At 36.4% G+C, this 16208-nt stretch overlaps 1 protein-coding gene across 1 annotated transcript; it reads left to right on the top strand.

The window, feature by feature from the left end:
• The first annotated feature begins 6323 nt into the window (after positions 1 to 6323).
• LOC128011650 (uncharacterized) lies at positions 6324 to 9783 on the top strand. The gene is made up of 6 exons (XM_052594296.1): positions 6324 to 6557; positions 6874 to 7194; positions 7363 to 8073; positions 8517 to 8611; positions 9173 to 9223; positions 9361 to 9783. The coding sequence occupies exons 1-6, from the start codon at positions 6539 to 6541 to the stop codon at positions 9781 to 9783; spliced, it is 1620 nt and encodes a 539-aa protein (XP_052450256.1). The 5' UTR covers positions 6324 to 6538.
• The last annotated feature ends 6425 nt before the right edge of the window (positions 9784 to 16208 follow it).

Here is a 16208-nt window from a genome sequence, read left to right as displayed (position 1 = left end):
ATTGAGTGAATGTTTTCATCCCGAACATAACGAAAGGGTAGTGAATTTGAACAATGCACAAGGGATACATAATAATTTTTATTTGGCACCAGCCGCAATTAATGTTGACAGCTAGCAGGAGTGTGGTGGGGTGCGAGGTCTGTTTTGACCAATGGATGGAGACCTCAAGGCAGTGGCCTTAATGCTTATTTGAAGATTTGTCTTTATAGATTACAGTTTACATTGTACTTACTGAAGTACACCTCTGCATGCAGACACCCAACTATACAAATTCATTTATAGATTTAAAACCCAGTCCTGAACCGGGAGAACCATGTTCTGCAGAGTTCAGTTCCAACACACTTGCTTGGACATTGCTACTGATCCTGAAGACCTTGCTTAGCTTAGGTGTGTTTATTTGGGGTAGCTAAACTTTGCAGGACACTGGCCATCCAAGAGGAGGACTGAGAGTCCTGACATTAGCATTTACATTCAGTGCATGTGATTTATCAACACTGAGTACATCTTAAAATGTACAGCTCATGAAAAATAAAAGTTCTAGATGGACAAACATTAAATGAATAAACCAGTGTGAATAAAAAATATATTAAAATACATTTGGAGGTAGGTTGAAAAAGCCAGAATGGGAAGTTTTAAGTACAGCTTGAAGTGTGAAGTTTATTCTTGTACACAGATATGGCATATTCATGGTAGTACACATGAAATTAATGTATTTATTTGCCATTTTTCGTAAATAGAAATCCTGTCTCCCCCTCTATTGGACATTAAGTGTAAGACCTTCATTGCTCAGATAATGAAAGTCACTAGGATTTTTTGAGAAGGAAATTTGGTGAAACATTAAAATTTTAGTCGTTGTCAATTACTCTCATAATAAATGATAATAATGTTCAAATATATTTTGGCTTTCTCAAGGCCAACAAAGAAGACTAAAAGAAAAACCATTCAATTTAGTATGTAATAAAACGAATATTACTAATATATTTCATAAATTTAACTATAGTAATTTTCCCAATTAATTATTAATGTCACACACACCTACCTAGTGCCTTTTGACTTAAAAGATGAGAGTGGTAAATGTTACAGACATATTATCATGGAACTGTTCAGTCTATTATTGATTTTTATTTCCTCTTCACTTTTATCCAAGGAGACAAAACTATTTGCACTGTATTTACAGTGGGACAATATTCATACAATACTATAACCTAGAAATAATTTAAAGTGCGCAGTAACATCTGACTCAAATATTATGTTAATTAACAGTGAGCGGTGGTTTCTAGACACTACTCTTATAAGACTCTTATTCTGAAAGAATGTAAGATCGAGTTGAAGGCGGAGCGATCCGACCAATCAGATGAAAGGAGCGTTTCAGCTCCGCCCACAAGTGCGAATGAAATATTGAAGCCATAAGCCGTTTTTTAAACCCAAAACGACAAAATGAGAAATCAAGTCAAAAACTCATTTTCCGTTTGTTAACCTAGATGGAATAACGAATAAACGAGCCATTTTTCCATTTCTCGTTATTTAATTCATGTTCTCTCACTTGAATCCTCTTGAGTTTTTCGTTTTCTGTTTTTTAATTTGAAACGGATTTGGAATGGACGGAAGATACCCTGATTGTACATGAATCATCATGTACTAATACCTGAATTAACAATTACTAGGCAACCCTAATGTGCATACTTTTATGTTAAATTAATTTGCTTTTTTTAATTCATCCATTAACACATTACCAGCAAAACATTTACAAAGCTATATAGAAAACGAATCTACACATAATATGTGATTAAAGTCCCAAACTTTCATAAGTAAGAGCTCAAATCTATAGCTAGCTTACCTCTTATAGTTAGCCTCTGTTAGCTCACGGTTGTGATGCTAATGGACTCATTCACATAACACTGAACCATTTCTGTAAAGTAAATATTCAACAGAATCGTGTCTATTACATGTAAAAAAGTGTCAGTAAAAGTTTTATGTATTATTTGTGTAATTTTAGGGACTAAATCATAGACAGTAAAATAAACTAAACTTACCTGAAAGCTGTAAAAAAAAAAAAAACACAACAGTAAGGGAGGAAGTTTGCTACTTGTCAGCTGAGCTGCCGCCCCGTTTCCATGGTAACTCCCTCCACTCCAGTTTAAATGCGCCTCGAATGTTCAACGCGCGCGACCATCAAACACATTACACAGCATTTACATAGTACATAAAATTATAAACTTGTCCTGACACTTGATCATTTTTAGTTTAAGTTGATAGTAGGCCTAAATTGAATTAGAACATAGGATCTATATAATATAATATAATATAATATAATATAATATAATATAATATAATATAATATAATATAATATAATATAATATAATAGTTTTGAAAATGGTAAACAGTGTAGAAACAAAATGCATTGCTGCACTGCAAAAACACATTGATTAAAAGTTATTTGAGGCATGAATATAATTTCACAAATAGCCAATGTAAACACACACACGCAACATATGTATTTTGAAAATATATTTAAGAAAGAAGCAAATAAATAAATATAAAATGTTCATACACAGTAGCAAGATTGTGTTCCGTTTAAACTATTTCTTCCACTTTGTATTTTTGGATAAGAATAAGAAGCACTTCATCCTGTACTTAAAAGTGTCTTTCATTCCAATATGAAAACTTTTCTGGAATCTGCATCTGAAATAGCATTTAGGACATGGATTCATTTAAACTGCAGTTACAGATGCAAACATAGGCTTAATGATTTGTGTTTAACATAAAACATTGAATACTGATATTTGAAATAATTTAAAACATGGAAAAAAAAATTGTCGAAATGTGAAATTAAAACTGGCAGTAGGTTCAACTGATTCAGTCAAACGGCTTAATCATTCATAAAAAAAAGCATTTGACTGTGTTAATGAGTGAATCACTGAATGATTTATGAAACAGATTTGTTCAAAAAGCTGATTCATTCAATAATAAACACCGTCTATTGCTCAGAGATGCAAAACAGTGCTGTGATCTGTTTGGAACTACTTTTATTGGCAAAATTCAAAGCACTATTATGTCTAAAATGTAAGTCACTTATTGCTTTACTGAACTTGCATAAAATGATTATTAAGGGGGGGGGGGGGGGATGCAATGAAATGAAAATGCAAATTCATTATTTGCCAGCAGGAGATGTTTTAAAGCATAGACATAAAGCACGAGAAATAGAGGTTTCCCCAGTAACAGCTGTAAACAAAGCAGAGCTGGTACGCTCATACGCTGCTTTATCAGGCATATAACATGCAAGTCTTCCTCCAGAAATACATACAAAAAAACTTCCCAAAAATGTAAAAAAAAAAAAAAAAAAAAAAAAAAAAAATAGGTCAAAGTTTACGCTGTCTTGAATTATGCTGATTAGTGGACTCTTAGAAAGGTTACAGGCCTACCGTAACACTTCTAATAATAGTCCAGTCCCAGAAGCCTGTCCCTTGGGGCAGAAACACATATTTAGACAACTAGGGATGCTCGATATTATAATTTGGCAATTAAAGAATTAGGACAACCAAGACCAAATTTAAACATCAAACAATTATCTACAAAGGGCGGGAAGTCGTATAAACAAGTAGTTTCGAGGAAGTTGTATGAGCAGAGAAAAAGGCTAATAGGCTGCGCAGTAGATGGCGCTTTATTCTGCTAATTTACAGCTGCATTTTGTTACATCGCGAGAGCATGACGGACATTGCATGACAACTAGAGGTGTGCGATACCGCTAGATTTGGTATCGATCCGATACCAAGTAAATACAGGGCCAGTATCGCCGATACCGATACCAATACCAATACTTTTTAATAATTAAGGTGGATGCGTCTTCAACCTAAATCTAAATGAATTTTCATGACTTTTAATTGTTTTTGTGATTTGCATTTTGGGTTATTAATCAGTACTACAAAAGCTTTTGTTCAGAAACAACTTTTGGTTACTTCTGTTTTATTTAAATAAACAAAGTTACAAAATTATTACTTCACAAATATAAAAAAAAAATGTAAAAACAAATTCTCTTTTCAAGTAGCATGTTAATAAAAAAAATGTTTCTCCTCTTTAGTGCACTTCTTTTCAGGATTTTTTTTTCTAAAACAAAGTCACAAAGTTTTACTTCACAATGTAAAACAAATTCTCCTTGTACAAAAAAAGGTCCTTCACAATCATTTCTGATAGGCGCCTTGTAATATCCACTGCTCTTGGAGAATCAGCTATTGATAAAATAATAAATAATAAAAATAATTAAGTCTGGTGCACATTTATGTGTAGTTTAAATATAGAAACTAGGATCACTTTCACAGCTAACACAAAAAGGGTAGATCGGCCTGAAAATACAGCCATACAACGCTCCTCTTTCTCTCCGCCTCTGACTGACTGCTGTTAGAAATGCGCGGCTGAGCGGTGCGCGCGCCTGACTGCTGGTGGTAGCCATAGACAGTAAAAGAAAGTAGCGCTAGTGGTGAGTCACGTGACGGTACAACACAGGAGAGGGGGAGGAGAGCAGTGTCGAGCACGAGCAGCACTCTTAAGAGCTTGCTCTGCTCTGTGACAGTAGCAGCATTTTGACAAACACGGCCAGGTCGCAAAACGAGAGAAACTGAAACTTAAGTATCGATATTTTCCCGTTGGTATCGATCAATACCGATACCAACGTTGGTATCGATATTATCGATATTAGTATCGATCTGCCCACCTCTAATGACAACTACAGGTGTCACCGAAATGCATCATCTCTCGGAGAAGGTGAAAAAACACGAAAGAGCAAAGATGCATATGGAATATGGACAGTAGGGAGCAGAGTAATATAGCCTAAGTGAGTAATTTAAGTAAGCAGTGTAATGCAAGTGAGGAATGTGATATAAATGAGCAGTAATATAAGCAAGTTGTGTAAACAGTGATTTATGTGACTTCAATTATTTCTTATTAAACTGAAATCGAAGTAAAACATTTTTTTTTTTTTTTGGAAAACCACGTCCTGGCGTCAGTCTTCATTTGCTGCTGCTGTTAACATACATATGAAAACATAAGGAGAGCAAGTGATTGATTCCCAGTTTATTTTTAATTAATACTACGTAGTTCAGTTCCCTTTACATCTTTAACTAGCTGTTAATTTATCAATTGAATGGGTGAACTATCCCCCCCTCAACTGGGCATGGGCTCAGAGTGGGCACTTTGATGGGCTGAATGTGGGCCCCAGCTTGGATACAGTTATGGGCCACAATTAGGCTGCCCATTATTGTTTATTTGTGGGTCCCAGATGGCCACATTTGGGCTATATTAGGATATATTTATAGTTATATAAACGTTATTATTATTATTATTATTATTATTTGCAGATTATTTATTTCTATTCAGTTAGCTACATAACCCTAAAAATTAAATTTATTTAATTGTATGTATTTCATGTTTTATATCATTTAAGGTTATATCATAATGTAAAAATACAAGATTATCTATTTTATGAATAATCCTATTTTTTTTATTATTATTATTATTTATAAGTATCTCAAAGGGTTTTTCTTCTTATAATCTAAAAGCACGTGTGTTATGCGGCCATTGAGTCATGCGATGATTGTGTCTTCCCGCCCCTTCTCATTCAAAAAAAAAAAAAAAAAAAAAAAAAAACGGTTGCTACTCTCCAGTCTCCACTTCAACACGGTCTGCGTCTGTGTGTCAATGGATAAACTATCGCCATTTGCTAAGAAAAATATTTATTTGTTTAATCCTGGCGACGTCCTCACAACGTGCTGTGTTTGCTGGGAAAGACTGCTGACGAACACTTTTAAGAGATGCACTGACTCACAGGTAACGTTACTCTCTCTCTCTCTCTCTCTCTCTCTCTCTCTCTCTCTCCTTCTCTAATAAGTCTGGTATCAATGGCCTCCATTACTATCTCTAAAATTAAGTTTTGGGATTAGCAATGGAGGCGTTGGAAATTAATCCTAATTACATAGCGTTTTAAGTACAAAAACCGGACAAATGCCTTGAAACATATAATCTGATGTCTTGAGGGGTGGTAACCGTAATATGAGCGGAGTAACGTTAATTGACGCTTCGCGTCGTATGCATCACCACCTCAGGTGTGTATTATTTCCTTATTATTATTTTTTTTTAAGTATTCACGGCTGTTGATTATTCCTTACATATATAGCAGTAAAGACAGCTAAGTTAACTCCACTGATCTATATATAATTCTCTATTATAGATCAGTGGGCCACTCACACAGCGCGCCCAGTGTTCACGTGACGTCACAGAAAGTTAATTGACGTCACAGTGAAGCGTTCTACAGCCCGAGTTCAGCGTCGAGCCGCACAACTAATCTGATCTCGTGTGGGTCAGTTCAGCGAGAATCCGAGCAGAAGCAAAGATCATCCCGTAAGAAAACACTCATCCCATAAGAAAACAGTCAGTGGAGCTCAGCTCTAGTGTTCAGTGTTAGTAGATGATACACTGACAGCTGGAGGAAACACCGACCCTTCAGGAGCAAACCCAGAGTCTTCTTCTTCAGCAGCAGCAGCAGCTATGGAGAACAACCCAACAGGTCAACAACAAACTTCAGATTGTCAAATATCATTTGACTTATTTTTCACAGGTTTCACACACCAGGAAAATAACTATAAAAAAATCCTTGATTCGAATAATCATTTTGTTAATTGTTTGTTAATTTTGAAATTTGTTACTAACAATGTAATTAGTTATTTTTTATTTCATTTTGTGAAATAATATAGTTATATAGTATAATATATAATATAGTACTAATGTAGTTTGTTGTGGCATTTCATGTTAAATGTAAATTTTAATTTAGTTTAAATAAAGTCAGCTTAGTAACCATAAATATTTATTTATTTTATTTACAGAAAAAGCATCAAAACACAAGAATAGATTTTGTGCATTCTTCAAAAAGACATGGCGTGCTGTGAAAAGCGGAGACAAGTGTCGACGTGGAGGCAACAGTGTGGTCCCTCATCAGTCTGTGTCCGACACAGATTCAGCTGATCCTCAGTGTGGTCCGTCCGGCCTCGAACCAGCGGCACATTGGCATCTAGCTGATCCACAGCCAGGTCCCTCCGGCCTTGAGCCAACAGCCCTACAGGAGCAAAGTGATCCTCCACCGCGTCCATCCAGCGTCACACCGGTGAACTGTGATGAAGAACCAGCTGATCCTGAGCCAGCTGAAGGTGGGTCTACTGTCATTTTAATTCTGTCCTGTTTCTCACACTTGTGTCTAGTGACCCTGTTGAGTATGTTTATTTAACTATTATTTGCAATAAGTTGGAAAGTTTATCCTTTGTGTCTAGCCTCAAAATGTGATTTCTAATATCTGTTGGAAATTTGTTTTTTTTTAGAAAATCAAGCAAACAAGAAGAAGAAGAAACACATCTGTGCATTCTTCAAAAGAGCGTGGCGGGCTGTAAAACGTGCAGCAACACAACAGAAAAAGCACAACAAGGTGGCTCCACTTTGTCCACAGCTTGACACAGATTCAGCTGATTATCAGCCGGATCCAAACACTATTGAGTCGACGGCTCTGCAGGATCTCACTGATCTTCAGCTGGATCCAAACATCATTGAGTCGACGGCTCTACAGGATCTCAATGATCTTCAGCTGGATCCAAACATCATTGAGTCGACGGCTCTACAGGATCTCAATGATCTTCAGCTGGATCCAAACATCATTGAGTCGACTGCTCTACAGGATCTCAATGATCTTCAGCTGGATCCAAACATCATTGAGTCGACTGCTCTACAGGATCTCAATGATCTTCAGCTGGATCCAAACATCATTGAGTCGACGGCTCTACAGGAACCAGCTGATCCTCCAGAAGATCCTCAGTCTGGTTCATCTGAGCCTGATCAAGATCCAGATGTTTCAGAGAGGACAGCTGTCGTAGGAGCACCTGGTCTTGTGGCAGTGGGTCTGCAGGATCCAGCTGATCCTCTTCCAGGCCCGTCTGCTCTTGATCCAGTATCCCCCAAATTTCCAGGTGCATCCAAGTATAGACGAATCACAGATCAAACCCATTTCAGAGCAGCCTGTTTCACCGATCCAACTCCTGGTGAGACTATGTCCACTTGTTAACCTTTTCTTGTTCCTCCACTGATTGTTTCACATCTGTGTCTAGTTAACCTGTAGTCTGTGTGTTTATACACGTATGACTAATTCCTCAACGATATTCCAAACTTAAAGGTTAAATCTAGTGCTCTGACCAAGTAGTATTATTTTCATTATTGCCTAAAAGTAATTGAAAGAATCCTGCTTTTATACGTACACTTACGGTGCATCCGAAATCACATTCTGTCTGAGTACGTACCTCATTTGAATTTGACCTTACTTTATATTCAATTTCGGATGCAACGTTAGTCTCAAACATTGAGCATATTTAGTGTGCATGTATCTGATGTGAACTGGATGTGTTTGTTTATTCAAGCACTGCTATTGGACTTTATTTAAAACTGTGAATCTCATATATTAACAAGCTTTCCTTGTTAATTTGTGCAGTTCCTTTTGATGAGATTTATGAAGTGGGAGAAGAGATTGGAGAAGGAGGCTTCGGCACTGTGTATGAGGGGATTTCCAAATTTCTACGTGAGCAGGTAGAATCACCACTTTATTCATCAATCTATTTAGACCATATAGATAAGTGCTTAGAATAGAATGAAATTTTAATGGAAATATTTGTGATAATGACAATATGTAACTCTGGACCACTAAACCAGTATTAAGTCACACAAGTATATTTGTAGCAATACCCAACCTAACATTCTATGTAAATATTTTGTGAATTTATCACCGTAAATATATAAAATCTTACATTTTCATTAGTAATATGCATTGCTAAGAACTTCATTTGGACAACTTTAAAGGCTATTTTCTCAATATTGAGATTTATTGCAACCTCAGATTCCAGATTTTAAATAGTTGTATCTCAGCCAAATATTGTCCTCCTAACAAACCATACATCAACATGAAGCTTATTTATTCAGCTCTCAGATGATTTATAAATCTCAATTAAAAAAAAACATATATATAATTAATGTTAATTTGCAGATTCAATATGATCAGTTTACCCATCAGTAACATCTAGTGCACTGTGTATAAATGTATTTATTAATTTGTTTGATTTTTCATTTATTCAATATATTTATTTTTTGCAGGTTGCCATCAAATTCATCCCCAAGTGTGAAACAGACCGGTATATTGAAATAGTAAGTTGACATAACTCAATTAACACATTTAAATACAAACTACTGTACATACAAATTGTAATTTAATACAAATAAAAACGCAGATACAATTTAAATGTGATATTGAACTCTTAATTACTGATCTCTCTTTTCTGAAGCCTGGCTGTTCAAAGCCGCTGTTTGCAGAAGTGGCTCTAAACTTGCTGCTGAAACGGCCTCCGTTAAGCCCCTACATTGTGCACATGCTGGAATGGTTTGAAGAGGACGATCAGTTCATCCTGATCCTGGAATATCCACAACCCTGCAAGGACTTGCTCAAATTCATGGTTAACAATATGCAGCGAGTGAACGAATCACAGACTCGTAGGCTGATGTACCAAGCGGTGCTCGGGGCCAAGCACTGTCTTGACCGAGGCGTCTTCCACCGTGACATTAAGTTGAATAACTTTCTGATCAACACAAACACTAACCAAGTCAAACTGATAGACTTCGGCTGCGGTGACCTCGTGAAAACATCAGGGTACTTGGGTGATTTTACAGGTGAGTTTGACGCTTTTTGTTACTGTTGCAGTAAGGCCTAAGAGAAGCCAAACTTTTGTGCATTGATTTAATAATAACAAGGAACTGATTGAACTGAATATCTCTTGCTTTTATGAACAGGAGTCTGCCCACCTGAATACTACAAGGACTTAAAATACGAAGCAGGGCCAACAACCGTCTGGTCTCTGGGCAAAATGATGTACACAATGGTGTGCAGATGTCAGCCCTTTAAAAGTCTAGAAGACATGATGCATGGCAGTTTGAGTTTTAACATCAGCATTTCCACAGGTGTGAGAGAACAATGTGACAGTAACATTGTAAAACCCACAAAGCATTATACAGTACATGCTACATATTTCAAAAGCTTCTTCATACTTGACAACATTAACAAGTTACATGGACATAAAAGAACATACATGACTAACCAATGAAAAACTTGAACAGAATTGCAGGATTTGATAAGCCGCTGCCTGGCTTATCACCCAACCGAGAGAGCAACTATTGAGGAGATCCTACAGCATGAATGGTTTCAGCAGGGACAGATGTTAGGAGTAGCACAGGATCAGATAGTAACAGGTAGGATAAGATAACTTAGGAGGGAAGGAAGATAATGACAGAAATCCCTCTTCTGATAATTGCTGTCACAATTTTAAACTTTACATGTATTCATCTTTACATGTATTCATTCTGCAGATGCCCCAAAATGTCCCCGGTGAGATTTATATTGTGATTATAAATCTAGTGACTGAAGAGGTATCATATCGATCACAAGTGCAATATGGAGTACCACAAGGCTTAGTACTAGGATCATTGCTTTTCATGGGCGTGGGGTTGTGTGTGTGGGTGGTAGGGAGAATAAAGTCCTCCTTTAGCCAATAAATGCATTTTTATTAAATTTCCATATTTAAAATGTTATAAATACTTTTTTCTCACTTCTGATGACCACATACGTGCAAGCCATTCCAGGCATTGTTATAGGTCGTACGCGTCGAGAATGCATGCAAAAAAAAATAATAATAATTTATTCATCTTTTACTCCCCTCCAAGTTACCCTATAGCACCATTTTGGAGAGTATCACATATGAAAACAATGTATGCTGTTCTGTGTCAGTTGCATCTTATGCGAGATACACTCTTTACGTTGTGTACACAATGATCTGAACAAAAACAACATATCAATGCAAAACATACATGTACATACATTGCATACGTTGTTTACGTATGTTAAACTCTTAAAAATAGTGCTATAGGGTGACACCAAGGAGTCACAAAAAGTGTTCTCATAGCTTAAAATAACAGTTGAACCACTGATGTCACATGGATTATTTTAATGATCTCATTGCTACGTTTCTGAGCCTTGATCGTGTAAGGATCCTTGCTGTCTATGGAAGGTCAGAGAGTTCTTGGATTGTTAATCCGAGAAAATAAAAGAAAGGAAATCACTCTCTGCTCTTGACTGAATAACTTTGTAGCTTTAACAAGTATCCACAGTCAAAAAAAAAATTATTCAGACACCAGATATAATTTTTTATATTTGGTTGCAGGACACTATAGTTCATTTATATAAGTGAGTATAGCTAAATAAAGTAAACTGTGACATATTGTACCCAAAAATTCTTCATACAGTAAAATTGATCAAACAAATTTAGGACCATAAATTATTCAGACACTTTGGCCTGACCATGTTTTGCTTAAGTGTTTTTTCTTTAATTGCTAATGCAACCTTTTTACACCACAGACTGAACAAAACTAAGCAATGCTTGGTAATTGTATTGATAGTTGTGTAAATATTGTCATATTAACAGTTGTCTGAAGTTTTGGTTGATTGTAATCCATTACATATCTTTCTATTAAAGGGGGGGTGAAATGCTATTTCATGCATACTGAGTTTTTTTACACTGTTAAAGAGTTGGATTCCCATGCTAAACATGGACAAAGTTTCAAAAATTAAGTTGTACGTTTGAAGGAGTATTTCTGTTCCAAAAATACTCCTTCCGGTTTGTCACAAGTTTCAGAAAGTTTTTTTCGAGTATGGCTCTGTGTGACGTTAGATGGAGCGGAATTTCCTTATATGGGTCCTAAGGCACTTCTGCCGGAAGAGCGCGCGCTCCCGTATAGCAGAGCACTGAGAGCACAACAGACTTCACTGATCAGAGTGAGAGCATCGCGAAATTTCAAAAAAGAAGTGTGTTTTTGGTTGCCAGGGCAAGACAACCCTGCACAGATTACCAAAAACAGCATTAAGAGACCAGTGGATGGAGTTTATTTTTACAGAGCATCAACGGAGTTGTGCAAGTGTTTTTGTTTGTTCCCTGCATTTCGAAGATCCTTGTTTTACAAACAAGGCCCAGTTTGACGCCGGATTTGCGTATCATTTATTTCTTAAGGATAATGCAATCCCAACGAAAAAGGGTCACGATCGTGTGTTGGAACCGCAGGCGGTGAGTAAAACTGCTTCAAATATCTCTGTGTTGTTAACTTAGCTATCGGCGCGTAAGCACATCAAGTAAACAACATGCGATGCTGTCATCAAACTGCACTTTCCACATGTACAGCTTAAAAAAAAAAAAAAAGACATAAAGTGGAACTTAGTCATTTTCCAAAACCGCTAAGCAAATATATACAGTTTCAGTACATACCACATAGAGACGTCGTTGCTGCTGCTGCTCTTGTTCAGTTTCAGCCTCTGGATCTGATTCTGGATCATAAATAAACGGCTGAATCTGACTGTAAGCCATGGTTTGTTTTGGGTGATGTTTTTTCCTCACGGTAAAGTCACAGCTTCCAAACGCTCTCAACGCAAAAGCCTACTCGCGCTTGTGATTCTTTAGCTCCGCCCACACGTCACGCCTCCAGTCGGTCGTGTTTTTCCGGGAAAAATCGGTACAGACTTATCTTTCTCTTATAAATATAATAAAACTAAAGACTTTTTGGAGTTATGAAGGATGCAGTACTACTCTATAGGTACTCAAGATTAACATGATATAGAGTGAAAACAAGCATTTCACCCCCCCTTTAAAGTTATCTGACATTATCAAGATGAATTTGTTCTGACAGTTTAACTCTGAGTTCTTCTCATATTTAATTACCATTTTCTAAACTATAGCAAATAAACTGATAATGTGAGAAATGTTAAAGGTGTCTGAGTTAGGTTTGACTGTATATGTATTTTTTTACAGTGAAGACTATGCAGTGCTATTTTACATTTATTATTGAGTTTCTGTATTTGGACACCTACAAACTTGAGAGAGAAAAAAACTTAAACGTGTAAATAACACAAATAAATAAATAGAGCGAACATAAAAATTAAACAATGTCAAACAGGGCCAAGTGGTACAACCTGCACCGGGGCCGCGCTAACCCCAGCTACGGCCCCGCTTTGAATGCTTAATCTTAATTTGTGTTATGAAGATTTTGAAGGACATGAGGGTCAGTAATTTGTGAACTAACCTTAATACAGGAGAGTTTCTTAGAAGTGTATCTGCAAGATTAAGTGACTTATTTAATTTAGAGTGTTAAGATAATTAAAAGTAAATGGTTGGATATAGGAGCATGAGATCAATTCAGTCTTCAAAATTGTACTCCAGCCAAGCAATCAAACTTGGCAACCCTGTTATTGGTAATATAGTAATGATCTGTTCTGAGATAACTCAGTCAAGTTTAAAGAACTTCGAATAACAAAAATAAATAAATTATTTCTCGCACGCCTGTCATTTAAATATGTATGACTTGGTTTCTTTGATTATAACAACAACTAGTTTTCAGTGAACATTGACAATAAACAGGAAACAGGACAGAACAGGGACAGGCTTTCAAACATCAAGAAGCAAGAAACATCTTAAAAGTACCTTTATGCGAGAAACAACTCAAAATTTAAGTAATTGTTAAATGTGTTCTTTTAAAGGTGAATCTTTTCAGTCCATTGAGTCAGTTGATCCAGTTCCCAAACGAATTAACAAGTCAGACATATAGCAATCAATAACAGGGAAAGCCTGAAAACAGCAAAAAATAGTCCGTCTTAGCAATTGTCTCAGTTATTGATTGTAGTGAAAATTAGGACTTCCGTATTATTACTGTAATGTGTTCATCGCCATATTTTGTGTGTTGTTATTGATTACTTTTTTTAGTAGAAGTTTTAAGATAATATACAAATAATTTGCATTTTCAGCTGGTAGTTGAAAAAAACTGTTTAAAAAAGAAACCCTAACCTCCTTTTTTTATCTGCAGAAAAGAAGTCTGCTACAAATCTGGAGGTTATTTAAATGATCAAAACAATAAAATATGAAAATACTTAAAAAGGCTGTGCTGTAGTGCCCATTGAATGTGAATAGGAGTGGAGAGTATTTTGTTCATGTGTTTATGGATACAAGAGTCCTCCCTGTCCATTTCTTCAACATTTATAAAGGAAGACGATGTGTGCTTCATGCAAATAGTCTCTCTCTCCTCTTTCGCTCAACATTCGTTCTCAGTTGCAATGAAATATCATTGGGTGTGTAATGGACACTGACTCTAAAGAGAATGGAAATGCAGGCATGAGTGGAATATAGATTAGAGAGTAAAGCATATCCTTCAGCAAGACCGTGAAAAAGCTGTGACATCAGCTCTAGAGGGGCATTTAAAGAAAAGATTGGAAAAGAGAGGGAAGGGGCAGATGGAAGTGTCACCTTGAGAAGAAGCAAAGAGAGGGAGGGGGAGAAACCAGCACCAACACTTTTCTCTCTCGAGTCTTGACACATAACACTGCATCTTTCTTCCTAAAGAAAAACATGCTGAATTAAGTCACTGAATGTCCTTTAAGGAATCATCTTAAAAATGTGCAGCATATGTAACTGCATTTGGTTAATTATCAAAGACAAAAAATTTTAAAATCCCATGGCAAACAAAAATATCAGTAATACATTTACAAAGAGTTAGCCAACAATATGCCACTCATAATGATGTGTTTGCATGATAATGGGGTTGAAAAAAGTGTATATGTATATATATATCATATATGCGTACTGTAAGTAAACCAGAACGTTCCTTCAATGTTTACAGTGCATCTTACTGCCAATCTCTGGCAGTCCTTCATTCTCTTGTTCACTTTCATTGTTGCATTTTCTTCATTATTTCTGAACCCATTTACAACTTTCACACATTCATTGCATTCCTCTTATACTGTTCTCACATCCAAATTTCACTCATTCATCTATCATTTATATATTCCCATGCCTTGTTTCTACTCAACTGAGTCGATCCGTGCTGCTGCTCCGTTCTCCATCTCCACAGGCTTAAGTGTCTAAACTAAGTGTGTTGATGTGAGAGCTTCTATTAGAAAGCATGTATTGATCTGAGCAGCTGTGACTGATCATTCAGGGCCGAGCCAGGTGTCTCCTGAGTGTAGCGCAGCGGCAGTTTATAGGAGGGATCGAAATCATCTCAGTAGGGGACTTTACCTGGAGAAGTGTGTAATTTAGTGTTATAACACTTTCTCCTGCCCCTGTTTAATTTAGAGGGATCGAGAAACCTGATAGACCCACTGCACTTCAAGTTAAGCCATTTTATTATATATATATATACTCTATATACTCTTTTTTTCTTTTTTTTTTTTACCCAAAAAATAAATAACAAATCGAATACGCCATCTACACTGAAATCAACCAGTATGGCGCAATTATATACAAAAATAATATCACATTTGATATTTACCTTGGTATTTAATGATAATATGGTAATATTTCCAGTGTATTTTCAGAGAATACCTTGGTGTTACCACAATTCCAGTGTCCAAAAACCACATCCAAATAACTATGGTACTTTTTTGTTAGCGAAGAAAAACACACACATACATTCCTGCCAGCTGTGGCCAGATTGGCACTGAAATATGTCTGTGCACTATAAACACCAGAGTCCAATATTTGTAGCCACCCACAGTCTGAGAGAGAGGTTAGGCTGAGGTAAAAGCAAAGCTGCTCTGTGGTATTGTGGCATGAAACCTCGGCTGATTTCACGCAGAGCTTAACTGCTTTCACCATGTAATAGAGTGAAGAAAAGAACAAAATAATCCCTCTGTCCCTCTTGACCGAGAATCACTGTTCCTCTCAGAGCAATCAGAGGCTCTGAGTGAGCAGGCTGGTATTATTGTGTGATATAAGACCTGTCTTTCTAGCTTTTGTGGTACAATATTGCACCTCAGAGTCAAGGATGAGTTAAAGTCACAGAGATACTGCATATTGCCCATATTATTGCCCAAGACTTTTTTTTTCCCACAGCTTGGCTCTGCACATCATCTTGTTTTCTTTAGAGTGTCTTTATCATTAGGGTAGAAGTTCATCTCTACCTGATGGATCAAGTGGCAAACCTCTGTAAAATGATTCTGAAACATTTGGAACCATTTTTGATCATTATAATCAATGCACTTGAGCTTATTTTTGACTCAGTACAGGTCTCAGGAAGAAGTATTTTATTTTATTATTTTATTTAATTT

Source organism: Carassius gibelio, chromosome B23 (assembly GCF_023724105.1).
Source record: "Carassius gibelio isolate Cgi1373 ecotype wild population from Czech Republic chromosome B23, carGib1.2-hapl.c, whole genome shotgun sequence".
Lineage (NCBI taxonomy): Eukaryota > Metazoa > Chordata > Actinopteri > Cypriniformes > Cyprinidae > Carassius > Carassius gibelio.
The sequence above is the reverse complement of the archived record's forward strand: the minus strand, read 5'-3'. Positions and strand labels throughout refer to the sequence as shown.

Excerpts from the sequence above, each read along its gene's own strand:
- LOC128011650 (XM_052594296.1), top strand. Across the intron at positions 8,612-9,172 it reads CCAAATTTCTACGTGAGCAG|GTTGCCATCAAATTCATCCC; the intron begins GTAGAATCACCA and ends TATTTTTTGCAG. Across the intron at positions 9,224-9,360 it reads CAGACCGGTATATTGAAATA|CCTGGCTGTTCAAAGCCGCT; the intron begins GTAAGTTGACAT and ends TCTTTTCTGAAG.